The sequence below is a fragment of the Coffea eugenioides genome, chromosome 9, assembly GCF_003713205.1.
Source record: "Coffea eugenioides isolate CCC68of chromosome 9, Ceug_1.0, whole genome shotgun sequence".
Classification (NCBI taxonomy): domain Eukaryota; kingdom Viridiplantae; phylum Streptophyta; class Magnoliopsida; order Gentianales; family Rubiaceae; genus Coffea; species Coffea eugenioides.
Window position 1 is genome coordinate 7,064,532 of NC_040043.1, and position 22,374 is coordinate 7,086,905.

The following is a 22,374-nucleotide window of genomic DNA, read 5'->3' on the forward strand; positions in this document are numbered from 1 at the left end:
ATCTGTTCATTATTTTTTAGGAATAGCATTATTTTTTAGGGATAGCATTATCCTTATGATGTCCACTCTCAGCATTACCCTTTTTTATGTTAATTGTCAGCACCGTCACTAAATGTTTGCTTTGACTATCAGTCAATGGGATAAAATGAGAAAAATAAAACATTAGGAGACAAACTGCAAAACCTTAGGGGGACTCCTTGTGATTAATCCTAATTTTATTTGCTTGGATTTTAAACCCATTTCTTAACCACCATTTATTTGGAGTACATTACATCAAAATAGTGTTACATATCTTTTCAAAAAATTATCCCAAATACTCTTCTATCCAAACCTCATCAATGGGGGCGGGAGGTGGGGCGGGGACGGGGGGAATTTTTTTCCCCCCGCTTAGAAACGGGGCGGGGGAGTGTACCCCCGCCCCATCCCCCGCCCCGCCACCCGCTTTAAAAAAATAAATATATAAAATATATATGTATATAATTTTATATAATATATAATTTAATTAGTTACAAACTTATGATAATGATATTATTAGTTATATGTATTATATAATGTCTATTAGTATATATAATATAATTGATATTATTAATTATACTAATAATTATATATGTGTACTAATACAAATTATTACTTGGTTATACTAAATTTACTAATACATTTATACTAAATCCCTAATTACACTTAATACAATACATTTTTTTCTTAAAAAAAGCACAAGCACAATAATAAATTAGTAATTGTATTTGTGTCAAAAGTGAAAACTTGACTACTTTAGTTATATTTATTTCATCATGTTGGATTGTATTCAAATAATTTTTATTTGATTGTTTTTATAAGTTTCAATTGTAAAATTACAATGAATAATAATTTGATGATATGTTGATATTTTAGTATTTGATTATTTGCTAAAATTTAACCATAATAAAATTATATAATAATTTTTTATTAACCCCGCGAGGGCACCCGCGGGGGAAGCAGGGCGGGGCGGGAGGAGTGGGGGACGGGGGATGGGGCGGAGGCGGGGGAGTTTGTAGGCAGTGGGGCGGGGGATAGGGGTGCCATCCCTAATCCCTGTTATATTTAGTAATTTCTTATTCATTTATCAGGGACAAATTAATCATTTCTTGATTGCATTTTTACTTCAAAAGAGATAATGTCCTTCCATTGGATACAACGTGAACATTCTTGCTTTTCTTTTCACAGTCTCGATGACATGTAATTGAACTTAAATCTAACCGAATCCAAAGATAATTATGCAGGAAAACTTAATTGACATAAGTCAATTCCTTTACTTCTCAAATTTCTTATGGACTATAAAGCATAAAGATTTTTTGCATCACCGATCTAAGATAGACATGAACACATCTTAGTGCATCATACTATTGCACGGATGGTTTGACAGATGAATTGTGAACGTTTTTTTAACATTTTCTGTACTTGGCAGTATTGTGAAGACAACGTAAGATAGGATTATTTATATTATCCAATGTCCATTACTAAAACTTTAGGATCCTAAAAGTGACATTCCATGTCTATCCAGAAAGATAAAAAGAGTAGAATCTCTTTTCAAGAAAAAGGAAAAAAAAATAAATCTTATATTATTGACTGACGTTTACATTAAGAGTGTATACACTATTACAGTTGGAAGGTAGCCGACCTAGTGGTGTAGTCCCTAGTTAGGGTATCCACCAGAGTTCGACCCTTATAACAAAAATGGGGAATAACCCAACAACCCAAATAAGGGTTGGAGCCTGAAGTGGGACCAGGTCTTTTTTTTTGACAAAAAAAAAAAAACAACACATAAGCAAAATTTAATTTTCAAATTTAAATTATGTATCATACATATAAAATGTATATTGTCTGTGTATTAACGATTAATTAAAAAATATGCCAAAAAAAAGAAGGGGAATAGATTCAATAGAATCTTGCAGAACTTTTCCATAGAATCTTTTGAAAGTGCAAGTGAAGGATAAGAATCCGCACTCTTTCCACATTTCTGAACCTGGTCATCATCTTTCATCCTTCCAGCACGGAATCCCCCGCGCCCCAGCCCATCCTCGAGACCGCTTGACTACGACCGATCACTTTCTCGCATCAAAATCACATTTAACATCCATCCCTCCAGACAACAAGAATCCCAGTTGAACTTTCTTTCTATCATTTTACTGTAGGTTAAGATTTTGGTAGAGACTGATTGCTACTATAAATATGAAGTCTTGAGCAAGGAAGATTGCATCCCAGAACAGCTTTGCTTTATCTACCATAATATCAGCACCAGCAGCAGACTGGTAGTACTAGTAGTTGTTAATATAGAGGCACAAAAATGGCCGAGTATAAAAGAGAAGCAGCTAAAGTTACATCAATCTTTGTATACCCCATCAAATCTTGCCGTGGAATTTCTGTTTTTCGGGCACCCCTTTCTTCCACTGGTAAAATCAATCACTCCTCTACATCTTTTTAAATTTCAGATTTTCATCTTCTTGTCCCTTAATTGGTTTGGCATATGCTTTCAATTTCTATCATGGGTTCTTGGAATTCCCCGCATGCATTTGATTATAACCTATTTGTGCTGAAAAAAGAAAATATGATCTTGGAATTTTGGTCTTCAGTCCATGCATATGTAACTAAATTCAGTTCAGTTAGAAGAGAATTTTGGGTTTTTCTTTAGTTAACAAGAATGAGAACATTTACTGTCGAAAGGGATAGATTATTGAAGGCATAGGTCAGTTGAAAAAAGGATTCTGGTACAGGTTAATGGGGCCGTGCTTAACCTTGATGGTTGTTAATGGTCCTTTCAAGTTATGGTAATTATGCCTTCCTATTCTCTTTCTTTCTTGTGCTACTAGTCATTCATTTCCTTCTACACACGGCAAATTGAGCCCATAGTTCTGTTGGATGATAACCATGTAATCTTAGTACTACAAGAAGGTATTGGATGGTTAAGGTACACGCAATTTATAATTTTTAGCAGTAATACTAAATTTTAATTCTGAAATGCTAGCCTGGCTTGTCAGCGATTCTTCACTAACATGAAACTTGATTTCAATTTCACGTTCAGAATGATACAAATTCTTTCCTGCTAAATTTATGTTGCAGGGTTTCGATGGGATCGACAGTGGTTGGTAGTGAATTCCAAAGGCAGGGCTTATACACAGAGAGTAGAACCAAAGCTTGCTTTAGTTGAAGTAGAACTGCCAAATGAAGCATTCTCTGATTGTTGGGTTCCAAATAACAGCTCATACATGGGTAAAAGCTCGGACTTCTACAATAAAATTCAAATTTATTCTCCAGTTTTTTGATATTTACCTTCTTGTTTTGTCATTTGATCAATAACAACCTACTACAGGATTGAAAATTTCCCCCTTGACTTGACTTTTCATGTCAAGCTGCATATCTTAGGCATTATTAACACAATAAGATAAAAGAATTTAGATAAAGAACTGGCGGAAGAGTTGAGAACTAGTAGATTAATTGCGAAATTATGAGCATACTTTCCCTGTTGCCTATTCGTCCTTTTCTTTTTTTTTTCTTTTTTTTTTTTGGGGGGGGGGGGGGGGGGGTGGTTGGTTGTCTCCAGAGGGGGTTGATGGAGAGATTGGAATTTCTTCCTATAATTTATGATTGCAATTATACCTGTAATCTTTGGTGACTATTGGATATGCCATAAACATTGATAAGATGTGCATGTAACTTTTTGTTCCTTTCCCTGACCTCCGAGGTAGGGGAACTTTTCCCCTGGTTCTATGATTACATTATGCATGTTCTTTTTCTGACTAATGGATGATACATAATGTCACAGTGATAAGAGCTCCTAGCATGGATCCACTGAAGGTTCCCTTATCTAAACCCTCTGCAACAGCTGATGGTGTCTCAGTCTGGGAGTGGTCTGGCTCTGCATTTGATGAGGGAGATGGTGCATCAAAATGGTTCTCCAGATATCTTGGAAAGCCCAGTAGATTAGTTCGTTTTAATGAAGGTAGCGATCAATCTTTATATCTACAGAAATTCTGGTTTTATGTCTAGCAATGAAAAATCTGCCGCTTGATATTATGGTTGTCTTCACCTCATGAATGCAAATTCATGTTTGTGATATTTACCCTGCTTATTTCTTGAAAGGTCACTAGGCATGCTCTGAAGCATTTCGAAAGCAACTTGTTGAGCGTTGTAGCTTTTTTTTTTTTTTTGCCCCTTTTATAAATTAAGAACTGTACTCTTTTGTTGGTTGGCTACATTTCACAGAAACCTGGCTTGAAATAAACTTCTCTTGATCTTTTTAATTGTTATTCTTCAATTTTTTCTTTTTTGGTTTTTGAACTTTTTGATTGAACCATCGGCTTCTCTAACTTCAAGGATGACTTGTCTGTACTACTAAGTTTGAGATTTTTAGTCATACATGGATCTCTCTGATAGTCTGTTTACTTAACAATTGATGCCTAGAGATCCTTACTATGTTTGACAAGAATTGAAGTTTCAAAGTAAATTTGAGTTGCAGTCGTAAGTTGAGGCTATAAGGCTAGGATCTTCAAGGCTTTTCATGTTATGCTTTACTGACAGATTTATTCAATTAGCAGGAAATTGACTGTCTATATATCAATACTTGGTAATGTCCCTGAATTTCCACAATTGCTAACATGTTGAAATACAGGGTAGTTTGATTGCCTGTTGCCAGTTGTTGGCAATTAGAGGATTTGACTTAGTTGGATGTCCTTGTTGATGACTTAGAATCCAAAAATGCTACTGTTTTTCTTTGCATCTAAAAATTTGACGTGCAGTCCATGCTGCACCTAAAGCAGAATGACTAGGCTGTTTATTTAAAAGAAAAAAATAAATAAAATATAGATGGATAGGAGGAGAATGATTTTGTGTGTTGTTTGTGGTGCAGCGTCAGAAACAAGGAATGTCGACCCTAACTATGCTCCTGGATACAAAGTCATGTTTTCTGACCAGTATCCCTTCCTCCTTGCATCCCAGGTTAATTAAATTTGAATTACAGTGGCATTGTCCTATCAGATGGTTTCCAGATGTTGATAATTCCCAATATGCCTTTTGCAGGGATCATTAGAAGCCTTGAATAAACTTCTCAAGGAACCAATACCAATTAATCGTTTTAGGCCCAAGTAAGTATAGAAAGTTCTCCTTTTCATAGTTTTGATCATTCCTCACTGCATATCTAACACTTCTGCGTACAATAGCTACACTCAATTTTTGCAGTGCTCAGACCAAACATATTTGGTCTTTTAAAATCCTTACAGGTGTTTGCTTCTCCTGAAATGGGCAGAGATTCTTGTTTATTCTTTCTGCAAAAAAATGTTCTTTTCTTGAACTAAAGATATTAAAATTTGCACAACGGCAGTATTCTTGTTGATGGATGTGAACCATTTGCTGAGGACTTGTGGAAGGAGATCAGGATCCAGAAGTTAACATTCAATGGTGTCAAATTATGCTCTCGCTGTAAGGTAATATCCTATCCCTTATCTTTTGGCTGAACTATTTTCATTCACCTTGTTTCTTTAGAATCCAATTGTCGAGTGGAGAGATCCTGGCTTTCAGTGGGCAGTAATTTATTGGTCATCTTGTTGCCAGATGTTTTATTGCTAACAGAAATGTGGCTGTCTTATCAACTGGAAGAACAGTGCTTGGTTTGTAGTTGAGTGTCGCAAAATGCTAAGTAGCTCCTCAATATGTGAATTTGTGGCTGACCATGCATGTCACAAAGCTTTAAATATGAATACGATTGTACTAAAAATTTTTGCAGGTTGCCATAGGTTCCGAGTCGACCGTGCACATTTATTTGTATACACTTAATAGACTCCAAGAGCCATAGAGAAGACTTGTCCAACTTGGTCTGCTACCTAAAAGGAAATTGATATTTTGTCATCATGTGATTTTTTGAGTATAAATGAGACTCTAAGAACCGAAGTAGAATTTAGCTGGTCTATTAGGAATTTTGAAGCGAAATAGCTTGAGAGCTAATCAGAACTACAATAAAAAGTTCATACTCTAAGCTGTGTAATGTATTTTTTAGCTTGAGAAAGGTTGTAATCTCATACACAAGAACCGTTCATGATAACCTGCTATTGGATTTCTTTTTTCAACTTTCATAATTAACCAGCCATAATCAAATGTATTTATTCCTTACCTTTCGCCCTCATTTCATCATGAGCTTCATTTTGGGTCAAACTTGCACTGATGGACATAAACCTCAATAAACACGCAGTGCTATAACATGCTGAAATCACAAAACTCGTAGATTATAATTACTAGGGTAGAAAGATAGTTGCTGTTCTTGTACTTCCAGCAGTTCGATTCTCAGTCTGATGTAAATGTCCAGTCAAATTTACAATGTCAGCTCAAAAGCCACATGTCTGTTCATCACAGATTACAAACTGACCTTACATGATCTTAACATCTGTAATGTTGACTCAAATCTTTCGCATCCAAAGCGTGGGATTTTAGATGGTTGTTAGATAGACTGTGTTTATTGAATGCAATTGTTAGTTCAGGCGTGCATGTGTTGATATGTTATAGTACTTCTCATCAATCTAGAGTTGAAGACTTTAATGTTCTATGCTACATGTCTCTTTCAGGTACCCACAATTAATCAAGAAACTGCAATGGCAAACTCCGAGCCAACCGAGACTATGAAGAAGTTCCGTTCAGATAAAGTACTGCGCCCAAGCAAGAAACCGCAGGGCACCAAGGTAAATCAGGGGAACTTAGGCTATAACTTGGAATATAATCTATCAGCATAATTACGTATTGAGGGTGTGAGCATTTGAATCTGCAGGTGTATTTTGGACAGAACATGGTATGCTCCGACTCTCAAATTCCAGGAAAGGGAAAGATGATAACGGTGGGAAATCCTGTCTATGTCCTCAAGGCGTTCTCTTCTGCAGCTGATGCTGCAGCTTGAATGCTCTTGTAGTCTTCCCATTTGCCAGTAATCTGTTTTATGGGAAACAAAAGAACCAAATAAACAAGTTGTCACAGGGTATTTTCTTCGCCTTTGTGAATCATTTCCCCCGTTGCCCGATGCATTTCCTCTACTGCATGCCATGGCATGGTTTGCTCGGCAACCGGTTCAGAATTACAGAGGGAATTGTATGCAAACAAATAAAAATCCCGTGTTCTTGCCTTAAGCAAAGATATTTTATTATTATACAATGCCGTCCAAGTAATCTGAGATATTTTTTAAAAAGATTTTATACGGTAATTATTATATCAAGCTTTTCTTTAAAACTATCTATAATGAGTAGCACAAGACTGATAAACACTTAGTGAAGGCTACCACTTAAAATGTACAAGAAGAAAAAGTGTAAAACCTGCTGCTCATTTTTATATTTATAATAAGGGTCAAATTCGGGCCAAAACAGACTGATCTGATTATTGATTGATTCCTGTTCTGAAGATCAAAGGCTCCTGTGCTAGATTTTGGAAACCACAAAGCACAAATTGTGGAATCCTCCTCCTCTTTTGTGTTTTTTTTTATATGATAGTAATACCAGTGGATGAACCAAGCTGCAGTTAGAAATCTGCCCAATCACTCAAAAAAAATTGCAAGAAGACAAATTTAAATCAAAATTCTGTAACCAGCAAGTTGTATAATCTAGTTGCTGGCAAAATCTCAAAATCCTTGACCATTAAGATAAGCAACACTCGTACAACTAAACAAAGTAATGCGAACTAAAACAAAACAATTCTGAGCAACCACTGCTTGAAGCAAACATGCTCTAGCTCACAGGTCCTGCACGCTCAAACCTGCAATACTTGAAAGAGAACGAGCGTAAGTGTCCAGGAAAGATGATAAAACAATCTCAACTACACCACAAGTATCAGACATAATGCACAGAGCTCTTGCAACCTTATTATTTGATCTGTCAAGGGCAAGGCAACTCAACCATAAATTACAGCCACTAGCCAATTTCTTGTCTATTCATATTTTGGTTTTCATTCATACATTGTTAAGAATCTGTGCCAGAATACCCAGCTTAAAGTTTCAAAATCAAGAAATCACTTCAAACTCAGAAACAAAGACATGAAGCTAAATAATGAAATCTACTAGTTTAACATTGGAAAGCAAATAAGGTTTAGAAGCACGAGTCAAATCACTACAAAATCCAACTTAGACAAAGTCTACTCAATCTATGAGACTTCCACATCATTATCAACAATAGCAAAATGAAGTTAGAGATAAAAAGCACAAAAAACGAGCTTGTACTTTATATTCTGATTGATAGTATGTTACACTACATAATTATGGTAGTGAATGGTTTTGAGAAAATACTACTGCATGAATATCACAGTACTTGGAGTAAAAGCAGTCATCACAAACCTGGGGGAAGTGATTGCTTCAACTTGTCAGCCTTCTCGGAGTCGAAGACGCAGAGTGTGTACAGATACTTAGAGCAGCGAACCTTGAACTTCACCACATCTTTGCTCCTCTTTATCTTCACGGAACGCGCATCCTTCCTTCTAGCAGTGAGAAGGAAATCCTTAATCTCGTGTATTTGCTTCGGCTATGATCAAGATCAAAGATCAAAACAGAAGGCAGTTAGTGACATCCACAAGAAAGAAACATTAGCAGCTAAAGTTTTACTGTAAAAGTAGATACTATTGCATAATAATGAATTAAGTAGGAATTCCGCAGAAAAACAATTCTCGCAAATCAGTTTTTCAGCCTAAGTGTCTCTTTATCAGATTTCAACTTCTAAGGCTTTCCTCTTCCCTATATAGAAACATAGTGAATTTATCAAAAAATAGCACCATTTGTGAACTAGATAACAGTCTTGCAATAACATCAGGACAATAGCGTATGAGCTCTGATAACAAAGTCAATCCAAGCATAATGAGTCCACGATGGTCCAAATTCAAAAAGAAAACTTTCACCAACTGAATTGTACATAGCTAGATATTCAGCTATCGCTCAATCTCATTACAGTTACCAAATTTAAGCAGAACTTCAAAACAAATTCTACATAAAAGTAAATGTGCATATGATCTCAACGCTAATAGGGGAAATTTTATATAAATTGAGCCCAGGAAGCTATGAAACGGGGAAATGACAACAGAAAACGGTAATAACCGCAACATAATTACGTATATTCGTATATCCACTCCAACCAATAGTCATCGTTCACACAAAATCAAACGATTGTATGACATTTCCTTAAAATCAAAGTAAAATAAAATCCAAAAAGGAAGAAAGATCCTAAGCCCGAAATGGAAAAAAAAATGAATCGATAATCCCCTAACCTCAAGTAATAGTAGAAGACAAACAAATGCTAGTTCTTCCACGAATAAGAATTAACCAAAAAAAAAAGGAAAAAAATGCAAAGAAAATGACTACAAATGGCGCATTAACTCGAAACTCATACAGAAATATGGCAAAGAGAAACCAAATTAAATGGTAAATCGGAAGAAATTTGAAGGGGAGATAGAGATAGAGAGACAGAGTACCATGTTTAGCGACGATGAAGAGCAAAGTAAAGCAGCTGGTGCGGCGGCTCCTCCTCCAGCACCAGAGCAATGGTTTATATAACACTCTCGGCGCACATAAAACCCTAGGATTTTGTTTTCCGAAGTTTCTTTTCCCAAAATTTACCCCTAACCTCATGATATTTATCCTTAAGTCCCTCCCTTTCTTTGGTCATCTAATTTTTGTTCAGGATTTTGGAGGGAGAAAATTAGAAAATAGTGTTAGTATTGGTTCTAATTGTAATATAGACACAAATAGGAAAATTTTTGATAAGATAATCTCTTTTTTTTTTTTTGAGTTAGGTCCTGTTTGATAACTCAATTCAGTACGTAAATTTAATAGATTCAGATCTTAATATATTCAGATCGTTTGATAACAAAAAATTAAACATCTGAATTAATTAAATGTCACTAAATTTTCAAGGCAAAACTTGCTCCCAAAATTAAGCGATAAATTATTCATTTATCATTGAATGTGACATACACTCAAATATATTAGATTTAATACTTAACAATTCAATAATTTAATAAATTCACACTTCAAATTTCAAATTTCAAATTTCAGATTTCAGATTTCAATTGTTAGACTTCAATTTTATCAAATGTATTGCTTAAATATTTCAAAATCTTAATTGAGTCCTTGAAATTTTAAAAGGTTTTCTTTTATCCTTTAAATCATTCCAAATAATAAAAATCTCAATTTGGTCACTTTGAGAGAAAAAGTTTCAATTTGGACACCAAAGGTAGCACAAAATTGTACCTTGGACTCTAAAAGTGAAAATCTTAATCGGGTCCTCCAAATTGAGAAAACATTCCAACATGGTCCTCTATATGTATTTTGCATTTGCTATTAAAACAAGAGACCAACGCCGAAAGAATTAACTCCAAAAATAGAAATATATAAGCAAAAGTAATTCTTGTCCTTCTATCTAAAAAAAAATCTTCGTTGGTGGTTCTTTTTCTTCTTTCTTTTTTTTTTTCACACAATGGTGAAAATTATTTGGAATAATTCTTTTTTTTTCACATAAGATGACAAGTAACTCATAATGGTGAGAATAACATAATTATAAAATTAACCCATTAATAATGAGAATTATAAATAAATCATGTTAGGATAAGAAATTATTTGAAATAATTTTTTTAAAAAATACTGTAGCACTTTTTTGATGTGATATTTATGAAATAAAAATGTGATTAAAAAAATATGTTGATGATGCAAGCAAGTCAGTGTGTACAAATAAAGTGTAAATAAAGTGCAATCCAAACACAAAGTTGAACCCCTTGACTTCTATTATTGATAAACTCCAAGCCTTTTGTGCTAAAAACTCAATACAAGTAAATTCTTTGATTTAATTTCAATACAACATACCGTTTTATTATCGATGAAACTCAATATTGTTTTGTGTTAAAATCAAAAGAAATTAACAATAAATTGGACTCTTATCATTGAATAAATTAAGCCTCAAATGCTTTTTGTAACAAGACTAAAATGGGATTGCGTTTTGTATGTATTTTACTGTTGTAGCTCCAAATCAAACAAAAAAAGCAGGGAAAAAAAAGTACTGCACATCTAATATACTATATACACCTGCTTGAATTTTACATCTATAGGTTTTAAAACAGCACTGGCATGGTCCATGGTTGGAGCAATCATATTCGATCTAATCATAATGTGATCACGCTCAAATTGAATTTAAATCAATTAATTAGCTTGGCCTGAATTCTAGTTGGAACTTAGTAATTAGTTCAATTAATCCTTTAACCTTCAACCAATTAGAAACTGTGACGCCCCGAAAAAAAATGAGTTTGAGAACCCGGAAATTTTCTAATTTTCTAGGGTTTATTTTTTTAAACGCCCGCCTTTTCTACATTTTCTTGATTAGAAAAATTTCCCAGATAAAGTTTATGAGCAAAGATAGTTTTAAAATGATTTTTCTGGTATCGGTTAGTTTTTGAGAAATTAAGAGCGTATTTTGAACGTGGGACCCGCAAGTGCGGTAAACGCAATATATTTTTGACAACTTCTTGAAATTTTGTATTTAGTAATATTATTTTACAAGGTGTTAAGATATTTGTATTGGAGAGACAAAAAGATAAGTTTTGAACCAAAAGGTGACAAGTGTCACCATAAGATTAAGTCTTGGACTTTGACCTTACCTTTACCTTTACCAAATACATATCAAAAAAATTGCCAAAAATCATCCTTATTTCTAAAGCTTCATAGCCGGCTCTCTCTCAAAGGAAAAGAAAGAAAGCTCTCAATTTCTTCCTTCTATTTCTTGCTCAATCTTCAAATCCAACCAATAAAACTCCAAATCACTCCATAAAATCTTTCCATTAGGTGCTAGTAAGTTGTTTGGTGAAGTTTTTAAGGAAGCTAAGGTGTTCTACAACTCCCTCTCTCTTGTTTACTTAGTAAGTGGTGATGGAATATCCTCCTACACTTAATGAAGCTTAAGTTGTGCTTAATGGTAGCTAAAGTGATGAATTTGTGGTTTATTTCTTGGTTTGAGATGAATTGGTGAAGGTTTCAATTTATTGATGAATTTTCTGGTTTAATTGTGATCATGATGTTGTGGTTATCTATGATGATTGGAAATGGTATATAATGATTCTAGAAGGTGGAAAAAGTGGAAGATTGCAAGTAAATTCTGTTTTGGAAGAAATCTGGAAAATTAGGGTTCTTGGTTCTTCATTCTGTCCGAATTTTTAGCTCCTAGTTAGAGGCCGAATTGGCCTTGGCTTAAAACATGAAAGTTGTAGGGAATGATATTTTAAATGTGCCTACAAAATTTCAGGTCAATTAGAGTAGTGTAGAATGAGATAAGACGAAATTACTATTGCTGTTCTGGGTTCATCAGGATGTTAGAACTGCGCCTGTAATCGGCTGTTTTGACTGGAATTGCTTTGGATTTGGTTGTTGAGGTCTTCTGATGAAATGTAGTTTGATGTCCTAGCTACCATATGCCTTTGGAATTTCTGCATTTGGACCTGTTTAGACTGAGTTGTACTAATTACAGCATAGTGTGATTTGTAAACCTGCAATTACGGTTCTGGTTTGGTATTTTGCATATTTGACCTAGTTGTGCTAGGATTTGGACTGAGTGACCTTCTACGTTGTTGTAGCCCTGGTTCTTAGCTTCGAAACGGTGGGTCTTGGACCTCCATCCGATACTCGTAGTGCAATTTGTGCCATTACCGCAAAATGATGTCAAAACTATTTTTCTGGTTTGAGCTAACCTTTCATTTCCGGACTTTTCCCTAGCTTGACTTGTACTAGTACTACTTGGAGCTTGCTGAATGGCTATTGGATGAACTTGTTGTTGTGTGTGTACCTTTGGGACTGGCTGAGGATATAATGAAGCCATGATGGCTGGAAAAGTAAGCAAATTTAGGGGAAGTGCTGTCCGAACTTTTAAAGGATTTGTTTGCATTGAGTTTGTGATCTAAGGCTTGGATTTGAGCAAGGCAATGATACATGATGGATGGTTTCTGAGCCGTGGAGGTGAGTGACCCTAAACTATTTCCAAAGTACTTGTGAAATGTTTCTTGCATTATGTACTCGATTGCATCTCATGCGTGCTTGCATGTGAATTCATGACATGATTTGGCTTCAATGAGTTCTGGGAAAGTCTTGTGCTGGACACCAACGTCTCCACCATTTTCGTGAGTTCGTGACATGACGGAGCAAATGGCTCCGGAGCTCAAAAAGGGGCTCCCTCCTAATGTTAATGTTAATGTTAAATGATCTATTTGAGCGTTGGGTGTTCAAGTGCTGTGACTTCACCGGCTCACGAGAGCACTAAACGTACATTTTGATCTCTGAATCATGACATCATCGAAATGATCGAAATGCAACATTGTGAAATATATTTGTTTAATGATTTTCCTGGTTACTCGCTGAGCTTCTAGCTCACTCCAAAAATATTTTATTCCCCTCCACAGGGCTCAAGGCGAAGGAAGGACTTGTTGTGCTTATTCACGTGATTGGATGGCTTAGTTGGAATTGTTATATTTTGTACCGTTTGGATGTGGAATCATTTTATGTATAGTTGGAAATCGTTTCCGCTTCACTTATGACATGTAATTATTGGAGACTTGGATGTATATTTGTGGACCATGTGATGTATATTTGAGGTTTATTCTTGTAATTCATTTGAGGATTGTAGTGAACGACTGAGTCCCGGCGAGAGCTGGGTAGGCGGCCCGCCGAACCCTCTGGTTCGCCTTAGGGGGAGGTGGGGCCGTCACAGAAACTACATACTCTAAGTTCAAAAACCTTAATTCTCGAAAGGGAAAAATGGCCAAATTCATTTCTAAACTTTTTACTAGTGCTGATTTAGTCTCTAATTTTCATTTTTGGCCAATTTGATACGTGAGTATATGTTGTGGTTCTAATTAAGGACTTCTGAGGCGGTAACACCACGTAAAAGCACTCGAACCTCTAATTGAATAGCTAAATAGGGGTATTTTGGAAACTTCAAGTATGGATGTTAATAAAACCAAGTAAATCAGAAAAAAATCATTAGTTTTTGGGGTATTTTAATATTTAAAACTTTTTTGAGGTATTTTTAAAATTTTTATTTTAATTTCTTTCCTTTTCTCCTACCTTACCTCTTCCTCGTCCCTACCATCGTCACTAGACTCACCACTCTCCTATTTGCCACAGGCACTACCCCCACTATTTCCTCTCCTCTTTGTCTACTATTCTCTCTCCTACCCCTTTGCTAATGCTGCATCTCTTGATCTCGTTCCATCAAAGAAAAGTCCAAAAGATGAAAAGCCAAAGTTCCCAAATTAAAGGAAGAAAGAAAAGTTTTTAAAACCAGATCTTGCAAAAATCCCAAATTAAAGGAAGAGAGAAAAGCTTTCCATTCGATCTCACTTCATAGGATAGGATTTCTCTTCCAAAACTAGATCTTACAATTCAAATAATTAAAAAGGTGACTGGATAAGAACATTTTGAAAAACCCAAGTTCAATATTAGAAGTCTTTAGTTTTTTTTCCTCAGTTCGTTAAACTCTTTCTCAATCTCAATGCATTGGGATTTGTTGTCCATAATACTTCCAGTTATCTTTCTTACTGCTAGATTTCTTGAATGTCATCAAGATGTATCATTTCCTCAAGCAATTGTCCTTCAAAAGAAAATTTTACTACTACTGCACTTCGCTTCTCATGTCCAAGGGAGAGGTGGGTGGTAGGCAATGGAGTTTGGTAGTGGAGGAAGAAGATAACCAAAAATACCAAAATAACCTTGTTTGTTCGGTCTATCAGGAACTAAATCGATGTTTAGCGGTGGCACTGTCGCGGAGGTCCCTAATTAGAGTCGCAATATAAGTTCACATATCAAATTGACCAGAAATAAAAACTAGGAACTAAATCAGCACTAGAAAAAAGTTTAGGGATGAATTTGGCCATTTTCCCATTCTCGAAACTTTAAGGCTCTTATAAAAACTTGGATTAATTTCACTTTGCACCCTTCAATTATATTCAAATTCTCATTTTAGACCCTAAATTTTCAAAATGAGATAGTTAATTAGTTCCTAACATATAAAATTTGTCCCACTTAAATAAAATCATTGACTGAAGTAGGACAAATTTTATACATAAGTTGGATGAATTTTATGAATTAATCTTTTCTATATTATTATTATATATAGTGATGGATTTAGAAGCATGACACAACATCTCAATTTGAATTTGAACACCAAACTTTGCACAAGTAACACTCACTAGTGTAGGCATTGACAGTGCATAAAAGATTTATCCAAATTTTGTACTTTATGAGCTAAAGTGCGACATAATTTATATTTTAGAAAAGTATGTTAGATTTTATATATATTTTAGAAACCAAAATAGGACATATTTTATAATTTAAGAAATAAATTATCATATTTCCAAGTTTATGAACCAAAGTAGAAATTTAGCTATTGTTGAAAGTGCAAAGTGGAATTAGCCCTAAAAACTATTTTTGTTCATAAGTTCTGAAAGCACAGGTACTAGCAAATGTATTGACATAATTAAGCATCTTACATAGATTTAGTTTTGCATGTGATGCCCATTCTTGGTCTGAATTGTCGAAGATGTTTTGTTTACTTGTGTTAAAGAGTACGTATTTCTAATCTAATTTGTTTCACATGATAAGTATTGCTTCGAGTAATTGAAATAGGATGGAATTTATCACAATTCAACCTGATTATAGTAGCAAATAAAGTCTATGCAATAGTCTCATGACTTAAACGTAGTAAAAGGACATAAGATAAAGATGCTGCTGCTTGTTTGTAGATGGCCATGCAAATTCTTCACTTATAACTACCTGAGTTTTCTCTGAAGTATACCTTATGGCACTTAAGAATTATGGTTGCTTTTTACCTCATTTTAAGTAATGCAAACATAGAAAGAATATAAGATGATCGAGTTTTGTCAAGCAGTAAGTGACTTCTTTTTTTTTTTAAATCAGTTTGGGAAGGAACAAAATTTAAAGAAACAAAGATTATGTTGCTTTATAATATATAAACCAAGTTCAAGCCCAAAGAAAAAAAAATAACGAATCAGTAAATCTAGGCAATCCCACTCGTATTGACATTGGCACTCAATTCCAGGTTTGCCAATTTAAAGAAAATTTCACGTCGTTGAAGCAAAATTAACCAAATTCAAACGCTAATAAAACCAAAAACACAAAATTTTTTTTTTATTAAAGAATCATCTCAAAGAATTGAAGTCCCAATCTTGATCTTATTAATCTTAATTATTGTTTTAGCAGGAAAGCAAGAATTAGAAAATCACCTAAAATATGCATGCAATCGTCTTCTTAACCCTAAAGGGCCTAAACATTCAGGCTCACACTGCATATACACAACATGTATCTACCTGATTCTTTTGTCTCCAATTCTTGCAATCAACTGCTGATTTTGGCCATTCATAAATACTCTTAAAACAAAAAAAAAATAAAAAATCATGTCTGCTCATGCTGCACCTGAATCACAAACTTTATCAAGGGTTTTCTTTTGGAAGTTTTTTCATGCCAAATTTCCATTAAACAAAGGGAATTGAAGAACAATTTCGAGGCCTTCCAAGATTAGCCAACTCACATTGATTAACAATCATAAACAAACTTCTTCTGCACATCAAACATGCATGCATGCATGCACATATAATTACAGAATTAACAGGGAATATATATATTAGCATTATAGAAACAGAATGCTATATATATATATAAATAAGTCTAGTTCTAGATCAGTTGATCATCGTCTTCTTGCTTTTTCCTTCTCCTTCCTCTTCGAGATTGCTTTCTAGTCATCGTCCTCTTTCTGCCTCCTCGAGGCTACCCCTATATCTTTCTTGATATCAGCATATATATGTCCGTAGTTTCGGCAATGGGCTCTTCTTTGCTTTCAAGTCATCGTCCTCTTTCTGCTTCTTCAAGGCCGCCTCCATCTCTATGTCTTTCTTGATATCAGCATATGCCATCACCCTACACTGAAACGACATCCTCTGCTCATCATGCTCGTTACTACTTTTAGACTTATAGAATAAGCTAAGCTGTAAGAGAAAAAAAGGGCAAAGGATATTCTTAGAAGAGGAAAATAAGCTTAGAATTAAATGTGGAACAATTTTATTAACTCCAAACCCCATGAATTTATCAAGCAAGCTATATAGTGGCTGATTTCTAGCAAGTTTCATGATAATTTTTTTTTTGTCAAATAAAAAAAAGCTCCACCACAAAATTTCAAGTTTGTTGAAATAAAAAATAGACATAAATTGCAATATTCGGCTTGTTCACTGCATTTTGTATTCCTGTTTAGAGCCTATTTGGGAGTGCGGTACTTTTGTTTGAAAAAATAAAGGTACTTTTCAGTAATAGAAGTATTTTTGTGGTGTTTGCTGAATATTATTTCATAAATTTAGGTATATAGTTTTTGGTGTCAAAAGCACTTAGCAAATGTCCAAAATCGGTGCTTTTTAAAATAATTTTTATGTTTTAAAAAATAAAACATAACTTTTGATCATTTTATCATAAATTATGAACTGAATAAAGAAATAAATACATTTCCAAAATTTAAAATCACACATTATCTAACACAATAAGCATTTATCCAAGTTTCCATCCAAACAACATATTTTATCGGTTGATTATCATAGTAAACATTTGATTGGTTAGGCTTGGTAACTTTTAAAAATTAATTTTCTATACACTAACAGTACATATATTTTTGGCAAAAGACGCAATCTAAATTTTGAATTTAAAATTCAAATTTTACATATATGTCATACATCATATTATGATAGTATATACATTTTTAGTGTATATAAGGTTAACTCTATTTTTACCAATGTGGTATGTGTCGTTATATGTTATACATTCAATCGTGATTGTAGTGTGTGTCGTTATGTGTTATACTGTTATGCATTTAACCATGGTAACGTGTACATTGTTAATATATTTAAGGTGAACTCTACTTTTAATGGCTTGTAGAGTCCTGCCCGAAAATGCAAGCGTGATATGCGAAAATATTCGAGTTGATAACCTGCGGGATGCTTGTGTACGTGGTTACTGGCCAACTTCCGGCTGGGGGCTGCTTAGTTTCTAATAAATCCGGCGAACTTTATGCTGACCTTTGGGCTTTATTGAGCCCACTCTGCAACTCCTTTCCAATATGTAGTGTTTTTTAGTGATGAGATTGGGGGCAAATCAAGCATTGCCGTTTGCGTGTTGTCCGATATGATTTTTGTAGTTATCCTCTCAATCTCATTAAATTTACATTGAAATAGTTTTAACCTAGGTTTGAAATTCATTTACGTACACCAATACTATGTAAAATTTATATAGATATTATTTCAAAAAATTATGTGGATATTAACGTAGTTAAATACTTATATAAGTGTAATACTAAACATTGTAAAAAATTTGCAATAGCGACCATCCCTTTGAAATTTTCATGACCACTAACAAGTCTAATTCCATGAGTCACTATTACTCCGTTTGGATTGACTATTTTTTCAAAAATAATTTTTTTAAATACAATGGTACAATAATACACAATAATTCCAAAAAACATCACATCCATACAATATATCAAATATTTCAAAAAATTTTTATAGTAAAAATTTTTCATATAAACTGTTACACTAAATTTTTTCAAAAACACTCCCAAAACCAGCTAATCCAAATGGAGCCCTTTCACAATTACAAAACTAGGTAGTGGTGTCAAGTTTGTTACCACTTGGGATCCTCGGTGACATATTTTGAGTGCCAATCCAATGCCACCTCTAATATTGCGCCAAGTGTCCTGTTATTATTTGCACTTTAATTTTTTTTTAATAATTCAAATTGGTTTGGTTTAACACAAATTTTCTCTATCCTCTAAAATTTTGAACCAAAATTAATCGGCCGGTCTAATTCAAATACCATCACTCTTGAGTTAACCACTCACGATCTGGGGAAAAAGAAAAAGAAAACCTAAGCGATTGAGCCACCAAAGTCTTTCATCGGTGATTGCTTTGAACAAAGCCAAAAAGAGACAAAGTCCCTGGAAGCTTGTGTCACCGTTGCCCAATAAGCTAAAAGTTGAGAAAAGACCTTGCATCACCAACGGCATCGAGGAGGGAGATGCGGCCCTGGCGATCACCGACGCCGAGAAGAAGGTGGTTGAGAGAATCTGGGGAGAGGAGCTGGTGGGGCAGAGGCTGCGAGGACCAGCGGACGGAGGTGACGAAAGGGAAGAGGGAAGGAGTAGCAGAGGTAGCAGCAGTAGATGGAGGAGGGAGAGGAATTGTGGCAACTAACTGCATAGAATGGATACCGACAAGGGATACAGAGCTGCCGGCGGCGTAAGCAAGGAGACCGGAGGGAGATAGATCGGCGGCACCGCCATTGTTGCGAGAAGGTGGACCGGGAAGCATGCTATCCCAAGATTCATTTAAGGGTCACGGAATTGATGCCATGATCCTCGTTGAATCAGAGGGAGAAGTATTAGATGATGTGATACTAAATTTTGAATGGAATGAATTGGAAGGATGGGGAGTAGTGTTGAGAGATCTTGAGGTTCATTGATGATGGGTTTGTTAGTTTTTTCAGCTATTACTGAAATATGGGGACCGGCGACTGGTGACTAGGGGAGGGAGGAGGAGTTCTGAAGTGGCTGAGAATTTTCACCGGAGCAAATCTGCACGTGGAATGGCGAAGCTGGTGGAGGAATCAAAAAGATGACGACATTGAAGTGTGGACTGCATCGAAGTGGATTGGAGAGTTTGAAGGCAATCAATGATGAAAGTATTGGTATATGAATTAGACCGGTCGGTTAATTTTGGTTCAAAGATTTAGAGGGTAGAGAAAATTTGTGTTAAACCAAACCAATTTGAATTATTAAAAAATTAAAGTGCAATAATAACAGGACACTTGGCACAATATTAGAGATGACATTGGATTGGCACTCAAAATATGTCACCGAGGATCCCAAGTGAGTTTGTTACACCTAGGGGTGGCAATCGGGTCGGGTTCGGGTTGGCGGGTCGGGTTGAGGCTTAAGTATAACAAGGAACCTGCTGACCCGAACCCGACCCGCCAACCCGAAACGGGTCAGGGTACCTGACACGAACCCGAAAATTTCGGGTTGGCGGGTCGACCCGAAATGACCCGAAACTTAATTTTAATTTATTAATTTATCACTGTAATTTCTAATAAATTCAATTTTTCACAAAATTAATTACATCATCAAGTAATAAAAATTTAAATAAATAATTTCAAACCAAATTTAAAATAAATTAAACACCATAAAAGTGTTTTATCCCAAACCAAATATAAAATAAATTAAAACAGCATAAAAGTAAAAAATAACTTAATATATTATTTGTCCAAATATAATAATTTTAACTTCACACAAGTTAAATAAATTCATTTAGGATTAAGTAATTAATGTCTTTAGAAAAAAAGAATGATTTAGTTTAGTTAGATAAAATAATTTTAATGTTTATTAAATTAGTTTTAATTCGTAAACGGGTCACATCGGGTCACATCAGGTCACCACGGGTTGACCCGAAATTGACCTGTTTTCTTTTCGGGTTCGACCCGATTCTAACCCGAACTCTTGAAACCTCAACCCAAACCCATTATTTTCGTGTCGGTGTTTTCGGTGCGTGTCAGGAATTGCCACCCCTAGTTTACACGCCTATAAAAAACGCAACGAATCTTCTGTGGCCACATCCTATGCCATTCTTCTGCCCACTTTTTATTATATTACTATTTCTCCTACATAAATACCATGTTTTAGTTCTTTTTTTGTTTCCTTAAGATCCAATAACTATTAATTGAATAAAAAATAAATATAACAGTTTCAAAAAATAATATATAATAGAAATTTAAAAATTACAGCAGAAAATTCAAAAAAAATCTCATTTTTTATGCATTTTGATTTTTTGAATTTGTTAAATTTTGTATATTACTCAATTGATAATTATTAAATCTTAAAAAAAACAAAAAAAGAACTCAAATATAATTTTATGTAGGAAAAATAGCAATATAATAAAACTGAAATCAGAAGATGACACGGTGGAGACGAAAACGAAGATTAGCAAAAAAGAAAAAGTCCGAATGCCGTTCATTACCCTAATTCTTCTTTTATGCTTGGAGGTATTTAATTTCTGTGTAAAGGTAGTGAACGGGTTAATTCTGTAAGAGGGAGAGAAAAGAAATTACAATTGGAGGAATTCCGGCAAGAGGATACGATCAGAGTCCGTCCTGGTCTTCGATTTACAACATTAGAATAATCTGAGCTCATGCGAAACAAAGTTTTAATATAATTAGCTATAACCAATACAGATGGGATGGAATCCTCTTGCTATTCGTTCTACTTTCGGTTTCTTGTCGCCAGTGATTATATAACAAAAAAGGAGAAATCACATTAGTATTTGTTATAGCTAATTGTATTGAACTTTTGTTTACGCATGAAGAGAATATATACTCATGTTGTAAACTTCGATCGACCAGAAGGATCTGATGTACTTTGCGGAGTCTGCCTACATTTTGTATTTTCTTTTTTTCTCCTCTTGGTTAAGTAATTAAACCGTCAATACCTTTACAAAGAAATGAATACTCAGCATAAAAAAAAGGGAAAAATTAGGGATAATGAACGGCATTCGGACATTTTTCTTTTTGGCGTAATCATCGGATTTTTGTCTCACACACTGGTTGTACTTCTCTGTCATTATTTATATAATTGCTATTTTTCCTACATAAATATTATATTGAGTTTTTTTTTTTTAAATTTAATAATTAAATTGAGTATATACAAAATTAAACAAATTCAAAAATCAAAATGCATAAAATGAGAATTTTTTTGGAATTTTCTGGTGTACTTTTTAATTTCTATTATAAATATTTTGAAACTGTTATATTTATTTTTTATTCAATTAATAGTTATTGGATCTTAAGGAAACAAAAAAAGAACTAAAACATGGTATTTATGTAGGAGAAATAGTAATATAATAAAAAATGAGACAAAGAATGGCACAGGGTGTGGGACAGAAGATCCATTGCGTGTAAAATAGGTAAAATATATACTAACAGTCATGGTGAGAGATTAAAGAAGTTGTGTGAATATTATTATCATTGAAACTAAATTAATAGTCATTAGGCTTTCTGTTGAAGAGCTTAAAAAGTAGCTTTAAGACTCAACCATTTTTTAACATAATTGGTTATGTTGTACAAATGTACACAATTAACAGTAATAGTATAAATAAATTTACAATCAATTATACCCAATCCTCTCATTGATGTATCATTTTATCCACAAGTGTCAACCCTTCACACCAAATCCAAATCTGACAAGCTTTGTCTGAAACCACAACGGAGCAATTCATACCCGGATTCACTAAACCCGTGGAGTCCGGTTCGTAACC

The 22,374-nt window shown here is 34.5% G+C and overlaps 2 protein-coding genes across 2 annotated transcripts; one reads left to right on the top strand and one right to left on the bottom strand.

The window, feature by feature from the left end:
- The first annotated feature begins 2,010 nt into the window (after positions 1–2,010).
- LOC113782824 (mitochondrial amidoxime reducing component 2-like) lies at positions 2,011–7,161 on the top strand. Its single transcript, XM_027328753.1, has 8 exons — positions 2,011–2,429; positions 3,097–3,246; positions 3,800–3,976; positions 4,883–4,971; positions 5,053–5,117; positions 5,354–5,456; positions 6,588–6,701; positions 6,788–7,161. Exons 1-8 carry the CDS (start codon positions 2,324–2,326, stop codon positions 6,911–6,913), a joined length of 930 nt encoding a protein of 309 aa, XP_027184554.1. The 5' UTR covers positions 2,011–2,323; the 3' UTR covers positions 6,914–7,161.
- A 358-nt stretch (positions 7,162–7,519) lies between these two features.
- Positions 7,520–9,568, bottom strand: LOC113782825 (60S ribosomal protein L38). Its single transcript, XM_027328754.1, has 3 exons — positions 9,457–9,568; positions 8,333–8,516; positions 7,520–7,758 (listed from the first exon to the last, which is right to left on the bottom strand). The coding sequence occupies exons 1-3, from the start codon at positions 9,457–9,459 to the stop codon at positions 7,736–7,738; spliced, it is 210 nt and encodes a 69-aa protein (XP_027184555.1). The 5' UTR covers positions 9,460–9,568; the 3' UTR covers positions 7,520–7,735.
- Between the last annotated feature and the right edge of the window lie 12,806 nt (positions 9,569–22,374).